Below are 17357 nucleotides of genomic sequence, written 5' to 3'. Positions count from 1 at the left end.
TACAGATTAAATGAGTTCATAGGATTAAACACTATAGAACAGTGCCTGGCCTGTAAGTTCTCATTAAATAGTAGCTGTTGTTATTATTCCTTCTGGCATATATTTAATCATGGTCTTCCTTGTGTTATTGTTTTATCATTGAAATTATGTATTTCTTGGTTCCTCTCTATGTCTTGGTTCCTAATTGTGAAGTTTTCCCACGAAAAAAGAGACTCGATTTTATAGTTTTCGCTTATTTGTTTTTTGTTTTTTGCCGCTCAGGCTGGAGCGCAGTGGCACGATCTCGGCTCACTGCAACCTCCACCTCCTGGGTTCAAGTGATTCTCCTGCCTCAGCCTCCTGAGTAGCTGGGATTACAGGCACCCGCCACCACACCCAGCTAATTTTTGTACCTTTAGTAGAGATGGGGTTTTACCATGTTGGCCAGGCTGGTCTTGGACTCCTGACCTCAGGTGATCCATCCGCCTCGGGCTCCCAAAGTGCTGGGATTGCAGGCATGAGCCACTGCACCCGGCCAATTTTATAGTTTTTGTTTACCATTTTCAGCACTACATACGCATGGTAGGTCTCCAATACCTGTCACTTGAAGTGAAACTATTACTGCAGTAAAGAAAATAGGTGAAACAAGAGTAAGAAATTGAGGAGAAAAGATAGACTTCATTTTATAGATGGAGTTCTCTTATGATTCTTAGAGCATGTAATTTGTTCCTTTTTACATTGTTGTTGAGTCTCATGAGCTCTTCTGCCGCAATCACAAGAGGGTATGAACGTCATTCAGCAAGGATGCTAGCAATGTCTGGAGGTTGTCGCAGATAGTTTTCTTCTAGGCCTGTGGTGGGACAGTGTCTCAGACAGTAGATTCTGATCTATCAAAATAGCTCAAAGCATTAAGTGCTAGGTCATGAGCTGGTTGTATGGACATATTTCCCTTGCTGAGGGCATGAAAAGCCACCAGTAGGAAGGGAGCCTTTAGTCTTCAGCCATCCTCTCTGCCGTCCGCTTCTCCTTTATCAGCAGCTCGGATGCATATTCACAAGCACCATACTCACCTGTCAATATTCATATACATTTGGGGGAAGTTGAAAGTTACACCCCAGTGGGAAGAGGTAGGGACCCAGGTGGAATCACTCAACAAAATTAACCCAACTGCAGACGGGAGTCCTCATGATGGCAGGAGCTGCCAGCGGGGTCCTTCTGCCATTCACCCACCAGTCCAGGACCCCTACCAGGTCCCTCCCAGCTCTGTGGGTGCCCTCACCTAGATGAAAATGCTGCATTTCTCCTTCTCCTAGGCTGGAACAAGACATTAAAAAGTTAAAGGCTGACCTGCAAGCCAGCAGACAAGTGGAACAAGAGCTCCGCAGTCAGATCAGCTCCCTTTCGAGCACCGAGCGGGGGATCCGCTCAGAAATGGGCCAGCTTCGGCAGGAGAATGAGCTGCTGCAGAACAAGTATGTGCACCTTTTAGGCCTTTGGCCATAAGCCCAGCAGCTTCACTACTTCTCTTGTTTCCAGGGGTTGGAGCACAAGATTCATGGTGACAGAGACCCGCGGAGAGATTTTTAAATAAAATGTTTAAAATACTTTATTTAGTACCAGATACTCAACATGTTTATAAAATCTATAAAAACTTATTTCATTGCCACAAAACAGTTTATTAATATTACTATTTTTGTCTTCTCTCATTTAATAACTTCTTAGTCTAAAATAGTTATTGAGTTTTTGGATAGTAAAATTGACAAGAAGTAATTCTGCCACAGTTTGAAAATTTTGCTCCTTTCAGTGAAAGTTTCTAGAGGATTTGACTGTATTTACTTTTATTGCCAGAACTAAAAGATAACATTGAACTTTGATTTTATTTGAAAAGGCAGGCAAAAAGCCAGGCCTTCTGTGTGAATTCTTTTAGGCTTTTGATTAGTTCATTCTGGAATTACTTCTTGACTCAGTGTGGGTCTGTCCTTTTTTCTTTTTTTAAATCTCCCAGCAATGTGTGCCTGTGGTAGTGGCAAATAACCTCTCCATTGCCTCTGACCAGCACTTGTGGCCACACTGATATGTAGAGAACATCCCAATGATAAACTCACCTCATGGTGATCGGTAAAGCTGGGGGTGGTAGTAAGCAGGAAATATGACTGAAATTTCTATCTGAAATTAAGCATCCTGTGACTCTAAAAGAGGATCTGGGGACACTGTGAGCAAGCATCCTGAGCTGGAAAGGAAAAGCTGTAGTACGCTACAGCAAAATTGTATTCAAGAAAAATAAAAACCTTCCCCTTTCCACCCCTTACCTCAGTTTCACTGGGGCTGGTCCCATCAGTGGTTCTTTGGTGGGAGTGAAGTTCTTTCGGGGTGCTCTGGAACATTAGAATTAGTTACACAATTACCTTCCCCTGTGTTTGAAATTTGTTTTACCCTGTTTTCTGGATGACCTTCTGTAGATCACTTACTTGAATAGAGCAGAGGCTAGGTCTGAATCTCTGTTTTGTAAGGCAGCTTGTTTATTGGTGTTTAGGAATTATTAAGGAATAACGACAATGTGTTTTCCTCAGGCATTCTGGTAGTTGATATTTTTGACTTGCTGTTTAAACTTCTTGTTTAATTGGCCGTAAGGTGATAAAGAGATGTTTCTCAAGGGTTTATAGTGGGCATTTGTAATTTTAAGACTTTATATGACAATCATTTCCATATAGGTTACATAATGCTGTGCAAATGAAGCAAAAAGACAAGCAGAATATCAGCCAGTTGGAGAAAAAGCTAAAAGCTGAGCAGGAAGCCCGAAGTTTTGTAGAAAAACAGTTAATGGAAGAGAAAAAAAGGAAGAAGTTAGAAGAAGCCACTGCTGCCCGGGCTGTTGCATTTGCTGCTGCATCTAGGTACGTCCATGTCACCTGAGTGTTTACTCCAAGGTTGGCTTTCCTTTACCAACAAAGACATGGGAATTTGATGCCTTGGGCAGGATTGGACGTACAGCAATCATGCACAGATGGATTGCTTTTAAGTACTGTTTTATTAGCTGGTTTAAACTCCGTCTACGCAAGCTTGCACTATCCTATAACAGCTTCATCCCTCAGTGACCTCATCTATAAAGTGGGATGAGGGAATCACCACGTTTCCCATACCTGGGAGGCAAAGTACTACTCATAAAGAGGTTTCCAGTCACTTTTTGTCAGGCTGATGATTACTAAGTGCATTGAGAGATTCCATCTGGAGGTTCGTTCCCTTTAGAGAGCTATCATTACTCTCCACTCTTAGGTATATGTGTTTCTGAAGTTTTTATCTTAAAATGGAAGGAAGATGAAATCTTGGTTGCCCAAGCACTGTGTACTGGCTGCTCAAATGGATATCAGCAGACTGTCAAATGAAATGGAAAAAAAAGTGAAACATAAGTCTCTACTAGATGGAATTACATTTGTGGCATAATGAAAATTGGGGACTACCTCCTATACCACTGGAAAGTACCCCTGTGTGCAAGTATTCCAAAAACTATTAGATAGTTAAGAGCTTTTTTTTTTTCCTTTTTGCTTCTACTTCACTTACCACTTTTTCCTTTGTGTTTTTGACTAGTGAAGTCCCTCTGCATGTGGGAGTCAGTTAGGTGTTTGCAGATATAGAGCGAGGGTAAATTATTACTTATTTCACTTTTAAATTCCATCCTAATTTGTATCTACATGGTATAATTCAACTGTAATTCTTCCTTGAATTTTGCTTTGTTGTAATTAAAGTTAAGTAATTTAACTTTTGGCATGTTGATAGCCTTCTTTGTGGGTTCTGGCATTTGCAGAATAATTGGTGAGTCATTTCACCTTTTAGGAAATAACAGCAAGTTAGAACTCTCTCCTGTGTGATCCTGTGTCCCCTCAGCAGATGGCTGAGCTGGCTTGGCCCATCAGCATCTATACAGACTTACTAGGCCCTTGACTAGCCGGCCTACAATGTGGGGTTGTTTGTTTGAAGATGTATCCGCATTCTGAAGCACTTACACTTGCAGGAGATGTTTCTGAACAGTCATCTAGTGATGACTGCTCTCCTCTCCTCAGTTCATCCAGCACCTGCCCTTTCTGAGAAATTCCACTCAGGAGGACATAGCAGTTCCTTAACCATATTGCTTAGTGTCTCCCATGCCTGAGAATCAGTAAGTTGGTTTCAATGTCTACCTCAAATCCCTTTTCCTTCCTACCTCAAATCCCTTTTCCTTCCAGTTAAGCTTATTTATCTTATCCCCGACAGTCCTTGTTTGCCATAATTTATTCTTTTTTTCCTTTTTTTTTTGAGACAGAGTCTCACTCTGTCATCCAGGCTGGAGTGCAGTGAACTCCTGACCTCAAGCGATCCACCCGCCTTGGCCTCCCAAATTGCTGTGATTATAGGCATGAGCCACTGTGAAAGAAGACCAAATCTCAGCTCACTGCAACCTTTGCCACCCGGGGTCAAGCGATTCTCCTGCCTCAGCCTCCCAAGTAGCTGGGATTACAGGCTCCTGCCACTGCGCCCAGCAAATTTTTGTATTTTTAGTGGGTTTTTTTTTTTTAGATGGGGTTTCACCATCTTGGCCAGGCTGGTCTCGAACTCCTGACCTCAGATGATCCTCCCACCTTGGCCTCTCAAAGTGCTGGGATTACAGGCGTGAGCTACCACACCAGGCCTGCCATAACTTATTCAGTAAATCTCAGGGCATAAATCTCTGACTAGACCTTCCTTTTTGATAGGCAGAGAACACCTACTTTCTTCATTGGGCTGTTTCTGGAACCTAGATAGTTCCAGCTTTGGACTGACCATTGCCATCATCTCTTTTAGCTCAACTTTATGATAGCCCCGAGAAGCAGCTTAATGGTGTGCCCTTGTTTTTCTGTTTATTTCAGGCTTGTGGCAACTTTATGACAAGAAAGGCAAAAGTCCCAATGCATAGCCCCTCAAAAGTTGGGGGAATGTTTTTTTCTAGTTCACTGCCCCCTGCTGGAGATAGTACATGTTCAGTTCTATCTGGCTTTGTGTGTATTGTCTCAAGTCTCATGGCCTGGTGGGAAGTTTGCTGGATTGGGAAGCCAGAAAACCTAAGTTCTTATCCCTGTTCTATGACATGAAAACTAGGTAACCTTGGACTAGTATTTTATCTATGTAGCCTCAGTTTTCTTATCTGGAAAATGGGATAAATATACCCTAGGTTGTTACAAGTATTGAAGAAGGTAGTATGGGTAAGGTACTTTAGTGTCTGGCTCATCTAGACACTCAATAATAATTATTATTTATATATATGTATTTTGAGACAGGGTATCATTCTGTCACCCAGACTGGAGTGCAGTGGTACAATCATAGCTTACTATAACCTCAAACTCCTGGTCTCAAGCTGTGCTGTTGCCTCAGCCTCCTGAGTAGCTGGAACTACAGGCATGTGCTACTATGCCCAGCTATTTTTTAAATTTTTTGTAGAGACAGGGTCTCTCTATGTTGCCCAGGCTGATCACAAACTCCGGGCTCAAGCAATCCTCCCACCTTGGCCTTGGGAGTGCTGAGATTACGGCCATGAGCGACCATGCCCAGCCCAATTATTTTAGAGTATTATTGAAATTATGAAAGGACACAGAGAAGTGAGCAGACTGAGCCAAAAGCTAAAACCTGACAGTCCCTGGAGTATAAAAGAAATATAAATCCCACAATATAAGTAAACCTATAGTCTTTTTTTTTTTTTTTTTCTCCTTTTTGAGACAGAGTTTCACTTTGTCACCCAGGCTGAAGTGCTGTGACACCATCTCAGCTCACCGCAGCCTCTGCCTCACGGGTACAAGCGATTCTCCTGCCTCAGCCTCCTGAGTAGCTGGGATTACAGGCATGTGCCAATACACCCAGCTAATTTTTGTATTTTTAGTAGAGACGGAGTTTCGTTCGCCATGTTGGTGAGGCTAGTCTTGAACTCCTGACCTCAAGTGATCTACCCGCCTTGGCCTCCCAAATTGCTGTGATTATAGGCATGAGCCACTGTACCCGACCAACCTATAATCTTTTTATTTATTTATTTATTTATTTATTTATTTTTTTTTTTTTTTGAGATGGAGTGTCACTCTGACGCCCAGGCTGGAGTGCAGTGGCACGATCTGGGCTCGCTGCAACCTCCACCTCCTGGGTTCAAGCAATTCTTCTGCCTCAGCCTCCCCAATAGCTGGGACTACAGGCACATACCACCATGCCCAGACAATTTTTTTTGTACTTTTAGTAGAGGCAGGGTTTCACCATGCTGGTCAGGCTGATCTCGAACTCCTGACCTCAAATGATCCACCCGCCTCGGCCTCCCAAAGTGCTGGGATTACAGGCCTGAGCCACCGTGCCCAGCCCCAACCTATAGTCTTTTAAATCATTTTATTTCCTTCTCTTCTTTTTCAAAAGGGGAGAATGCACCGAAACCTTACGGAATCGGATCAGAGAACTAGAAGCAGAGGGCAAGAAGCTCACAATGGACATGAAGGTGAAAGAAGACCAAATCAGAGAACTAGAACTGAAAGTCCAGGTAAGGGGGGAACAAAAGACTTCCCTTGTACTTGAATTCCACTTTTATGCTAAACTTGTGCTCTGTGTTGCAGTGTAGAGATAATGCCTTTTAATACAGATCAAATCTCATTGCATCTGAAAAATCTCTATGTGACAAAAAGATTTGAAGTTCTAATCTTGTCCAACTCATTTTAAGTCATATTAATGTAGCCAGGTTCTAATACAAGCCAGAAATGTTGACAATCCCTTGGTATGTTTTATACCAGGATTTAACTTGCTGTAGATTCATTTAACTTTTTCAGGTTATAGGCCAGACTAGTGTCCTTTGGAACTTACATACCTCCTTTTAGCCCCAACCCTCTTTCTGTTGCCAGGGGATTGACTCCTGCATGGCTCTGAGCCTCACAGATTGCTGTTCATAGCAGTGAATGATGAGGAAAGGTGCTAGTGCTATGGATACAGGCTATTTTGTGGGCTGTGTATACGTTAGCCAAGTATTTGTCATTTAAACTAATGTCACATATTGTAAAGTTACAGTAATTTGAGCCAGGTGGGATAAGTGAAAAATTACCCTCAAGTCAGTGGACTAGAATGATGACCTGGAGTACAGTACTGAAAAATATACCAAAAAAAGTAAAGGTGGCATCAGAGACAGATGGGAAAGGTAAGGATTAGTCAGTAAAAGGCTTTGGAATAGCTAAATAACTGGAGGAAAAAAAATTAGAAGCTCATCTCATACCACATATAAAGAAATTCCAGATGAAGAGCTGACGGCAGAAAGAACAAAGAATAAATGATTTTTAAAAAACTAGGTGGAAATATACTTGACCTTGAAACAAGGGAAAGATTTTCTAAACATAAAAGCAATGGAAAAAAATCACAAAGCAAAAATCATAATAATAAATGAAAAAATCAATTGGGGAAGGTACACATATTGCAACAAATATTATAAATAAGGAATTAATACTCTCAACATATATGTAGCTCATAAAAGTTGCTAAGGAAAGCTCAAATATATAGAAAAATAGGCTGAGGATGTGAACAAAGTTAATTCAGAGGAAATACAGGTGACTGATAAGATCATAAAAATATAAACTCACCAATAATAAAATGCATGCAGATTAAAATTAGACATCATTTTTCTCCTATGAAATTAGCAAATAATTTTTAAATGAGAATATCAGTCGTGGTGAGGATGCAACAAAATAGGCTTCATACATTGCTGGTGGAAATGTAACTTTCTGTAAAAGATCTTGCACTTTTTAAGTATTTACCGTTTTTAGGAACCCTGCCTAAGGTAAAAAAATATTTTAAAATCTCACCAATGAATGATGTACAGAGACGTTCATTGTAATGGTATAAAAATGTAAAAAAATTGAAAACAGGCCGGGCGCGGTGGCTCAAGCCTGTAATCCCAGCACTTTGGGAGGCCGAGACGGGCGGATCACGAGGTCAGGAGATCGAGACCATCCTGGCTAACCCGGTGAAACCCTATCTCTACTAAAAAAATACAAAAAACTAGCCGGGCGAGGTGTTGGGTGCCTATAGTCCCAGCTACTCGGGAGGCTGAGGCAGGAGAATGACGTAAACCCGGGAGGCAGAGCTTGCAGTGAGCGAGATCCCGCCACTGCACTCCAGCCTGGGTGACAGAGCAAGACTCCGCCGTCTCAAAAAAAAAAATTGAAAACAGTCTTAACAATGGGGGAGTCATTTAAATTTTGGTATGTAAACATTCAGGAATATTGCATAGCCAATAAAAATTTTATTTTCAGACAATAGTTGAAATCATTTAGTTTTTAAAAGACTTTACAAAACTGTACATGTAATATTTCACTTATGCTAAAAGATACACATGCATAAAAGATTAAAAGAAATATAAAATTTTTTAGTGTTGGTATTATGAGTAATTTTCATTTTCTACTTTGAATTTTTCTGTATTCCTAAATTCTCTGTAATAAGTTTGAATTTTTCTGTTAAAAAGAAAAAATTCAAATACCTGTATATATTTATTATCTACGTTAAAGTGGGCTTATTCTGCAGTATGCCCTGTCAAAATAATTAACATTTTTACAATTTTTAGTGCAGGTTGAGAGAAAAGTTTTGGCAAGTTTGATTACAGCATTATAATAATTTGCACATGGCCAGCAAGGAAAAAAGTTCTCCGTGGTTCTGAATTAGGCCTGTAAGAAAAGTGTTTTATTTGAAAGCAGATTTCATTGTTATCTAGACACATGCCCAACACAGTCAAATGATTATCTTCTAAATGTTTTTGTATGTGCATATTGCCATATGAACACATTTAGCACTTGCCTAAACCCATGAAACACCAGAATTTTGTGTTCTAGTGGCCAGACCAAGAATAGTGGGATTTAATTTGTGATTTCAGGCTAATTTATAGACATCGATGCCAAAACTACCTTGTAGCATTGCTGTTTTGATGATATTGATAGGAGCTTCGGAAATATAAGGAAAATGAGAAGGACACTGAGGTGTTAATGTCAGCCCTCTCAGCCATGCAAGACAAAACACAGCACCTGGAGAACAGCTTAAGCGCAGAGACGAGAATCAAGCTGGACCTGTTCTCCGCACTGGGCGATGCAAAGCGGCAGCTCGAGATTGCCCAAGGTAGGAGAGCGTGGGCCCTGGTGAGGTGGTGTGACTGATAATGCACAGGGATGCACAGGCCAGACCTCTCCTGAGAGCTCTCAACCAAAGGGCATTTCAGTTTTCTCTTCAAGGGTCTTGGTAAGTACCCAACATTGAAATATAGGAACTATCACATTAATTCATTTGCAGATATATTTTGAGATGAGAACATGTCAAGTGCAGGGCATACAGAGAATAGTATGATTTCTGTGTTGAAGGAGCTCAGTGTTGTTGAAGTAGAGAACTGCAGAGGCATCAAAAGGTGCTTATGTAGAAGTATATATGGGGTCTGTGGGAACATAGAAAAAGGCAGGGACGAAACTAGTCTGGGGAGTTGGAGAGGAGCCTTCCCCAGGGGAGCTGATGTCTGAGCTAGGGCCTGAATGATGAGGAGTTGGCCCAGTGAAGCAGCAGTGTGGTGGATGGTGAGAGGTAGAGGGGTCCAAACGCAAGAAACAGCTTAGGCAAGGGCTGGGAGCTGGTGGGGCTTGATGTGTTCCAAGCTGCAGCTAGCCTGTTTGACTGGAGCAGAGGTTACAAATGAGGGAGCCGCAGGGGAGAGTCTGGAGAGTAGGCCATGGTCATCCACTTTGCCAATATTTACTGAGACCTACTTTGTGCCAAGCACCATAAGATTCCTTGAGAATACAGCCCTGGCGATGACAGGTGATGAACAAGCCAGCAGGGAGTATGTCAGTTGGCAGTAGTGCAATGATGGAAATAAAACCATGGTGAGGCAGAATGTATGTGGCAGGGGTCTCCCTTTTTAACATGGCAATCATGGAAAATCCCTTGAGTAGGTAGTATTTGAGCAGAGACCCAAAGGAAGAGAGCAGGAGTGAGCCATGTAAAAAGCTGGAGGAAAGCACTTCCGGGGAGGGGACAGCAAGTGAAAAGCTCGGCAGGGGGAGCGTGGGTACTGTGCTGGCAGAGGATGGGGGTTGTAGCCTGTGTGATGATGGGGAGAGTTGTCAGAGCAGGCAGGAGTAGCAGCAGCCAGATTGTGTGGGACTTAAGGCCCATGGAAAGAACTTAGGGTTTTACCATGAGTGCCATAGGGGAGCACTGGAAGGCTTCTGAACAGAGGCATGGCATGACCTAAGGAAAATAAATTTGGATTTTTGTCCAAGAACTTGATTAGCTATCAATCAGAATACTAAATTGAGTATAGTACTGAAAAAATAGAGTACTCTATAGAGTACTAAATAGAGTACTGCGTAAAATAGAGTACTGAAAAGAATTTTCAAATGGTTGACTTAGTGGAAAGAAAAGAATATTTCAAGCAAGGCATGGTGGTCTGTGTCGGTACCTGCCCATTGTCCCAGCTGCTCAGGAGGCTAGGGCAGAAGGATCACTTGAGCCCAGGAATTTGAGACTAGCCTGGGGAACATAGCGAAACCCTGTCCCTAAAATAAAGATTATTTCAACAGGGACTGACAGAGTAGTCACACTGTGTGCAAAGCATTGTCCTAGAAGCTCTGGGGGAGGCAAAGATGAAGACAACATGGTGTGTGAACTTTTGTCTTAGGGACCCCTTTACACTCTTAAAATTATTACCCCAAAGAGGTTTATTTCAAGTGAATTCTATCTATCAATATTTACCTACTAGAAATTAAAACTTAAAACGTTTATTTATTTATTTTCAAGACGGGGTCTTGCTCTGTCATCCAGGCTGGAGTGCAGTGGCACAATCTCAACTTACTGTAGCCTTGACCTTCTGGGCTCGAGTGACCCTCCCATCTCAGCCTCTCCCTGGTAGCTGTGACTATAGGCATGTGCCACCATGCCCAGCTAAGTCTTTTTTCTATTTTTTTTCTAGAGATGAGGTCTCACTTTGTTGCCCAGGCTGACCTTGAACTCCTGGGCTCAAGAGATCCTCCCATCTCAGCCTCCCAAAGTGTTGGGATTACAGGCATGAGCCACTGTGTTCAGCCAAAGTAATTTATTATTCATTTTAAAATAACATACAAACATATTACATATTAATATAACTTTTTAATTTAAAACTCTATTTTCCAAAACAAAAAAATTCCTGGAAAAAAGTGGCATTATTTTACATTTAGCAGATCTCTTTAATGTCTGACTTCATAAAAGATAGTTCGATTCTTTTTTTTCTTTTTTTTTTTTTTGAGACAGAGTCTCGCTCTGTCACCCAGGCTGGAGTGCAGTGGCGCGATTTCTGCTCACTACAAGCTCCAGCTCCCGGGTTCACGCCATTCTCCTGCCTCAGCCTCCCGAGTAGCTGGGACTACAGGCTTCTGCCACCAAGCCTGGCTAATTTTTTGTATTTTTAGTAGAGACAGGGTTTCACCATGTTAGCCAGGATGGTCTCTATCTCCTGACCTTGTGATCTGCCTGCCTCGGCCTCCCAAAGTGCTGGGATTACAGGCGTGAGCCACTGCACCCAGCCAGATAGTTTCTCATCTCTGTTTCTACATTCATTCTGTTGTGATTTCACACTCCACCTAATTTCTAGAAGACTCCACTTAACACTTGTGACAGAATGAGCATGAAGAAGGGAAATAACATCTCAATACTATTATGAAGGTAGTTTTGAGCCTGTGGACCCTGACTGTACTTTGAGAATTGCTGAACTAGGGTGAGCCCAGCAGAAAAGTAGAGGCATGAGGTAGAGGCAGGGGGCTAGAACAGCCAGAGGAGAGAGATCAGGGAAGGCCTTGTGAAGGAGGGGCCTTTGAGTGGGCTTTGAGGATGAATTTCAAGAGCAGAGAATGCCAAGAAAGAACATGTTGCCTGAGGAAGTAGTATAAGCAAAGGAAAGAAGGTGCCGGAATGTTCAGGTGAGCAGTCCAGCAGCCTTAAGCTGGGGGCAGGGAAGGAAAGAGTGGGAGGGTAGGGGACCATGAATAAAGCCATACTAGAGAGAGTATTCCCTAGATGCTTCCTGAGGGAAGAAGGAGGGGATGTGTTCAGGCCGTTAGGTGGGAAATCTCCCTCCTATAGCGATGTGAAAGACCGATGGAAGGGTTGAGACTGAGTGGAGACAGACTGTGAGGAAGCTACCACTGTCCTCTAAGAGATGGTAAGTATGGGGACGGCAGATGGGTCAGACAGGTGAATGGAGAGTGGAGGTACCCGAGAAATCTGGAAGGACAGAGTTGTTGGAACCAAGGAAGGAGAGCAGAACAGATTTAAGGAGTGAAGGAAGAATAAGTTTGGTTTTGGATGTTTTGATTTGAAGGTACTCCCTAGAAACCCAAGTAGGAAATATTCCTCAGTCAGTGGGAACTTTGGGCCTAAACCAAAGACAGAGGCCCAAACCCCTGGGAGTAAGGGGTTGGATTTAGAAGTCGTGAGAAGTTAGTGAAGTGCAGGAGTGGCTTCGGATGGCACTGGTGATTGAGCAAGAGGAGTTTGAGAGTTACACTGCTTTCATCTGTGGACTCAAGGAAAGGCATTTGAGAAGGTTCCCAGGAATCCTGCTTTGAAGCTGAGCTTCTGACTTTACACTCACTTTTTTTGCCTGCCCGGCTTAGCTCCCTGAGGAGTGGCGACCCCTCTCTGCTTCAACCCTGTTTACTTGGTTTTGCAAACTTGGAAAAGATTCCCCCTGGAGTGAAGCAGCACCTGGCGTCAGAGTAGCCAGCAGAGCTTGGCTTCCCAGCTCAGACTGTGTGCTCTGCTGTCAGCCCAGAAATCCTCATAAAGTGACAAAGAAGCAAACAGAACTTTTTCCAAAGCACTGGGTATGTTTCTGGGTTACTGATTAAAGAAATCAAACTTAAATCTGCAGAGAAAGACACAGTGGCTCATATATCAGATGCTTCTAGGTATTTTATTCATCTGAGGCTTATTTTGTTCAAAGAGAAGGAGGATATTTGATGCTTCCTTGAAGCTTACAGGACATGAAGGAAGTGAGGGGAGCAGTTCCTTTCTACTGCTTTCACTGCTGTCTTCCCCACTCCCTCCCTCCAGGGTTGTGCTCAGGATATTCTAATAACCCAACTTTGTAATTTAAATCAAACCTCTTGTTGCTTTTCTCTTTTCTACTTTCTATATCATTTGATACATCCTGGTTCCAAAATGACTTTCAGGCCAGGCACGGTGGCTTACACCTGTAATCCCAGCACTTTGGGAGGCCGAGGCAGGCGGATCACGAGGTCAAGAGATCGAGACCATCCTGTCTAACATGGTGAAACCCCGTCTCTACTAAAAATATAAAAATTAGCCAGGCATGGTGGTGCGCGCCTGTAATCCCAGCTACTCGGGAGGCTGAGGCAGGAGAATTGCTTGAACCTGGAAGGTGGAGGTTGCAGTGAGCAGTGATCACACCACTGCATTCCAGCCTAGCAACAGAGCAAGACTCCATCTCAAAAAAAAAATAATAATAATAATAAAACCAAAATGGCTTTCATCTCTACTACATCCTTTAAAAAATTATACCACCAAGCTTTCTTATATTCCAAATAGATTATTGTCTTCTATAGGACCCATGAGCAATCTCAAAATAAATGCAGCTGAAATGCAACCTTTTTCTTTTTTAAGCATTTTTGTGGTTTTCTTTTTTTTTCTTTTTTTTTTTTTTCTTTTTGAGACAGGGTCTCTGTCACCCAGGCTGGAGTAGAGTGGCACGATCTTGCCTCACTACAACCTCTGCCTTCTGGGCTCAAGTGATCCTCCTGCGTCAGCCTTCTGAGTAGCTGAGATTACAAGTGTGAACCACCAAGCCTGGCTAATTTTTGTATTTTTTGTAGAGACAGGGTTTCGTCATGTTGCCCAGGCTGGTGTCGAACTCCTGGGCTCAAGCAGTCCACCCACCACAGCCTCCCAAAGTGTTGGGATTACAGGCATTAGCCACCACACCTGGCCAGCATTTAAGTTTCTGAAAGACTACTCCTAAGTGTTCTAAGTGCTTTTACATATACTAACCATGTCTTTCTTCTGGTGTCCCTGGAAAACCAGGAAGCTACATAGCATGATGAAAGTCACGTGGGGCTTTGGAACAAAGTGGTCCTGGGTTTAAATCCTACCCTACCTTTTGATAACTAAATGACTTTGAGCAAGATACACAACTTGTAGAACTCCAGCTTTCTACTGGACTGGGCAGTAGGGAGCTAGCAATGAAAAAAAAAAAAAAAGAAAGGTAGACACAGTGTCTGCCCTCATGGAACTCATGGTCCAGCAGAGAGATGATAGACACAGATCATCACCAAATGAATAGTTGCCAGAGATTGAAGAATGCTGTAGGTAGGAGTGTACACTTGAAACAGACTGCATGGAATTGAATCCTGGCTCTGTTGCTAGTTGTATACCTTGAGCAAGTCACTCAACTTCTCTATGCCTTGGTTTCCTCATCTATAAAATGGATAATAATAATTCCCCCATCATGCAGTTGTAAGAAAGAAATGAGTTAGTATATATAAGCATTTAGCATGCCTGGCATATATGAAGCCCTATGTGTTAGTTTGTGTCATTGTAAGTGACAGAAAGGGAGTTTAGGGTGTGTTAAGAATCTAGGAGTTAGGCCGGGCGCCGTAGCTCACGCCTGTAATCCCAGCACTTTGGGAGGCCAAGGTAGGCAGATCATCTGAGGTTGGGAGTTCGAGACCAGCCTGACCAACATGGAGAAATCCCGTCTCTACTAAAAATACAAAATTAGCCGGGCGTGGTGGTGTATACCTGTAATCCCAGCTACTCGGGAGGCTGAGGCAGGAGAATCACTTGAACCTGGGAGGCAGAGGTTGCAGTGAGCCAAAATCTCGCCACTGCACTTTAGCCTGGGCAACAAAAGCAAAACTCCATCTCAAAAAAAAAAAAAAAAAAAAAAGAATCTAGGAGTTGTAGGAAGCTAATTTAGACAGGAGGCTCAGGGACAGTTTTGCTGAGGAAGTAGAAACAGAAGCCTCAAGTGTTAGCTAGCTTCGCAAAGAAAGCAGGAGACACACAGGACAGGAAGTGGCCCGAGGTAGACAGAAGCTGACTGGATCAAGAAACTGGAGCGTAGTGAGGGCAAGTGTGCTGGAAGGCTAAATAGGGTGACGTTGCTAAGGCAAGGGCAAGCAATGCGGGTCCCACCCGTGCTCCCCCAGTGCAGCAGCCACAGAGCTTCCTCTGTTTCCTGTCAGAGAGTCTGGTGGCAGAAGCGTATCACTGTGACTGAGTCTGAGGCCTTGGTTATTCTGTATTCCTTGGTCTGACACTCAGAGATAGTCTATCCTTTCAAAAAAATTCCAGCTCAAGAGGTGGAGCCAGAGTTCACAATCACTGGCCCTCTTACACTGTCATAGGTAACTGCCATGTTCAAAACATGGTTCCTGGAAACTGACTTCTTTACATCAGTCACACTTATATGAACAGAATCCTTTCTTAGCTTTAAGCCAAGAATCAGTAAACTGTGACCCATGGGCCAAATCTGGCTTGCCACCTGTGCCTGTACTGCCTGCCCATGAAGTGGTTTTTACATTTTTCCAGGGCTGGGAAGAAAAGATGACAAAGATATTACACTATATATGGCCCACGACACCTAAAATATGTACTGTGTGTCCCATTATAGGACAAGTTTGCCTGCCCCTATAAATCACTGAACCTGGAGCTGTTCACACTGAGCCAAAACGACTCAGGGATTGGCCCCTGGGGGCATTGTGTTGGGTGAGGCCTCCCTTTTCACTAATGGTGGGTCTTTGATCTTACAGGACAAATCCTTCAGAAAGATCAGGAAATCAAGGACCTAAAACAGAAGATAGCCGAAGTCATGGCCGTCATGCCCAGCATAACATACAGTGCCGCCACCAGCCCCCTGAGCCCTGTTTCCCCCCACTACTCTTCCAAATTTGTGGAGACCAGCCCCTCTGGACTTGACCCCAATGCCTCTGTTTACCAGCCTCTGAAGAAATGAAGGCCAGCTGTGTGCTGTGCCCAAACATTCGGTTACCGGAAGGCATTGCAAAGGAGCATCTCTGGCAGTCAAGATAAAAAAAAAAAAAAACAGTTTCTCTTGTATTTTGTGGGACTGTATCTGTTGTCATTTTTAAAAAGGGGGGAAAAGATAATATCCAAGTCTGATTAGAACTGCCCATCAGTTTTTCTTGTAAATTTTTAGAAGACCTCACAGAACTTTACAGTTTATTTTTCTCGGCCAACACATTAAAACCATTCTTGGATTTCAAGTAGCCAACTTTGCCTTTTATGTATTCTTACATAGTTTCCTCTTGAAGGAAAAAAAAAAGCAGAGTTTTTGCTTTTCAACCCTTTACGTTTGTTTAGTTTTATTCTTAAATAAGCAAGCAAAATCTGCACATTGGATTCACATGAGATGATAATGAAAACTTGTAGTTTAAGGGTGAAGGGTTAAGTAACCTAACAGAGCTTTGATGTTATAGCTGCATTAAAGAAGGTGATTGTCAGTATTACAGAAAACAAAAATGGATTGCCCCTCCAAGGACTAGACAGATTCAAGAAACATCATTTAAGCTGAGAAGAGACCTAAGTGATGAAACTAGCTGTAAGAACGTAACAGGGCTTGTGTTTGAAATATTTATATTCCCATCGGTGTGTTTAGTCCTAGAAAATTGCTAGCAGCAGTCTTCTTCACAGTGCCTTGGGAAAAGACATTTCAAGAGGAAACTTGATAATTTTAAACTCTTTTCCCCCTTTACCGTCATCTATCCTCTATCTGTATCAAGCTCACTGCGGATCCTGCTGTAAAACTGGTGGGTAGCTGGGCTGTCCGTTACCACCATGGCCACATCTCCTGTTTCTTTGAATAGAAAGCACCACAGTGTTGTGCACTTGCCTCCAGTAAAGCGCCCTGGGAAGGGAGCCGGGCAGTGTTTGTGGATGAGAGACTGTAACAATGGCTAATAAAAGCTGCGGGTCTAGGCTTTTTTTTTTTTTTTTTTTCCCATTTCTTTTCATTTAACTGTGCTTTCTCCACTTTTCATCATCTTGTGTTTGATGATTTAAAAGAAGCTTGACTATTCCTCAGCTCTTGTGCCAAGGAGGGGTTTTGTTTTTGTTTTTTTTTAAGACTCTTAAAACTCTGCACAAAGATTTCAGTTTCAAATGTGTATTATACATGGGTAGAAAAGTGTTTGCACAGGCAACTTTTGGAAGTGTTTAAGAATCAGGGTGGGGGTGGGGGGAGGGACTGGGGCGGGGGGCAATGCAAAATTGTATTTGGAAACTAGGAAAAATTAAGAAACCAAATAAATTGGTTTTGCTTCCTTGCCATGGATTCTGGAAGGATGTAGTTCTTCTAAAATTTCCTGTTA

The 17357-nt window shown here is 42.7% G+C and overlaps 1 protein-coding gene across 4 annotated transcripts in view; it reads left to right on the top strand.

Moving 5' to 3' along the window:
- The window catches only part of MACO1 (macoilin 1), a 71082-nt gene extending 54121 nt beyond the window's left edge, over positions 1-16961 (top strand). The window contains exons 7-11 of one of the 4 annotated variants that reach the window (XM_023219597.2): positions 1293-1451; positions 2691-2873; positions 6379-6499; positions 8931-9105; positions 15780-16961. In XM_023219597.2, coding sequence (XP_023075365.1) covers positions 1293-1451; positions 2691-2873; positions 6379-6499; positions 8931-9105; positions 15780-15982 — 841 coding nt within the window. In that variant the 3' untranslated portion in view covers positions 15983-16961. Of the gene's footprint in view, positions 1-1292; positions 1452-2690; positions 2874-6378; positions 6500-8866; positions 9106-15779 lie in introns of those variants that run through there. The other 3 variants (XM_023219601.1, XM_023219599.3, XM_023219598.1) reach the window with 3 other exon arrangements.
- Positions 16962-17357: the final 396 nt, after the last annotated feature.

This window comes from Piliocolobus tephrosceles, chromosome 1 (assembly GCF_002776525.5).
Source record: "Piliocolobus tephrosceles isolate RC106 chromosome 1, ASM277652v3, whole genome shotgun sequence".
NCBI classification, from domain to species: Eukaryota; Metazoa; Chordata; class Mammalia; order Primates; family Cercopithecidae; genus Piliocolobus; species Piliocolobus tephrosceles.
The sequence above is the reverse complement of the archived record's forward strand: the minus strand, read 5'-3'. Positions and strand labels throughout refer to the sequence as shown.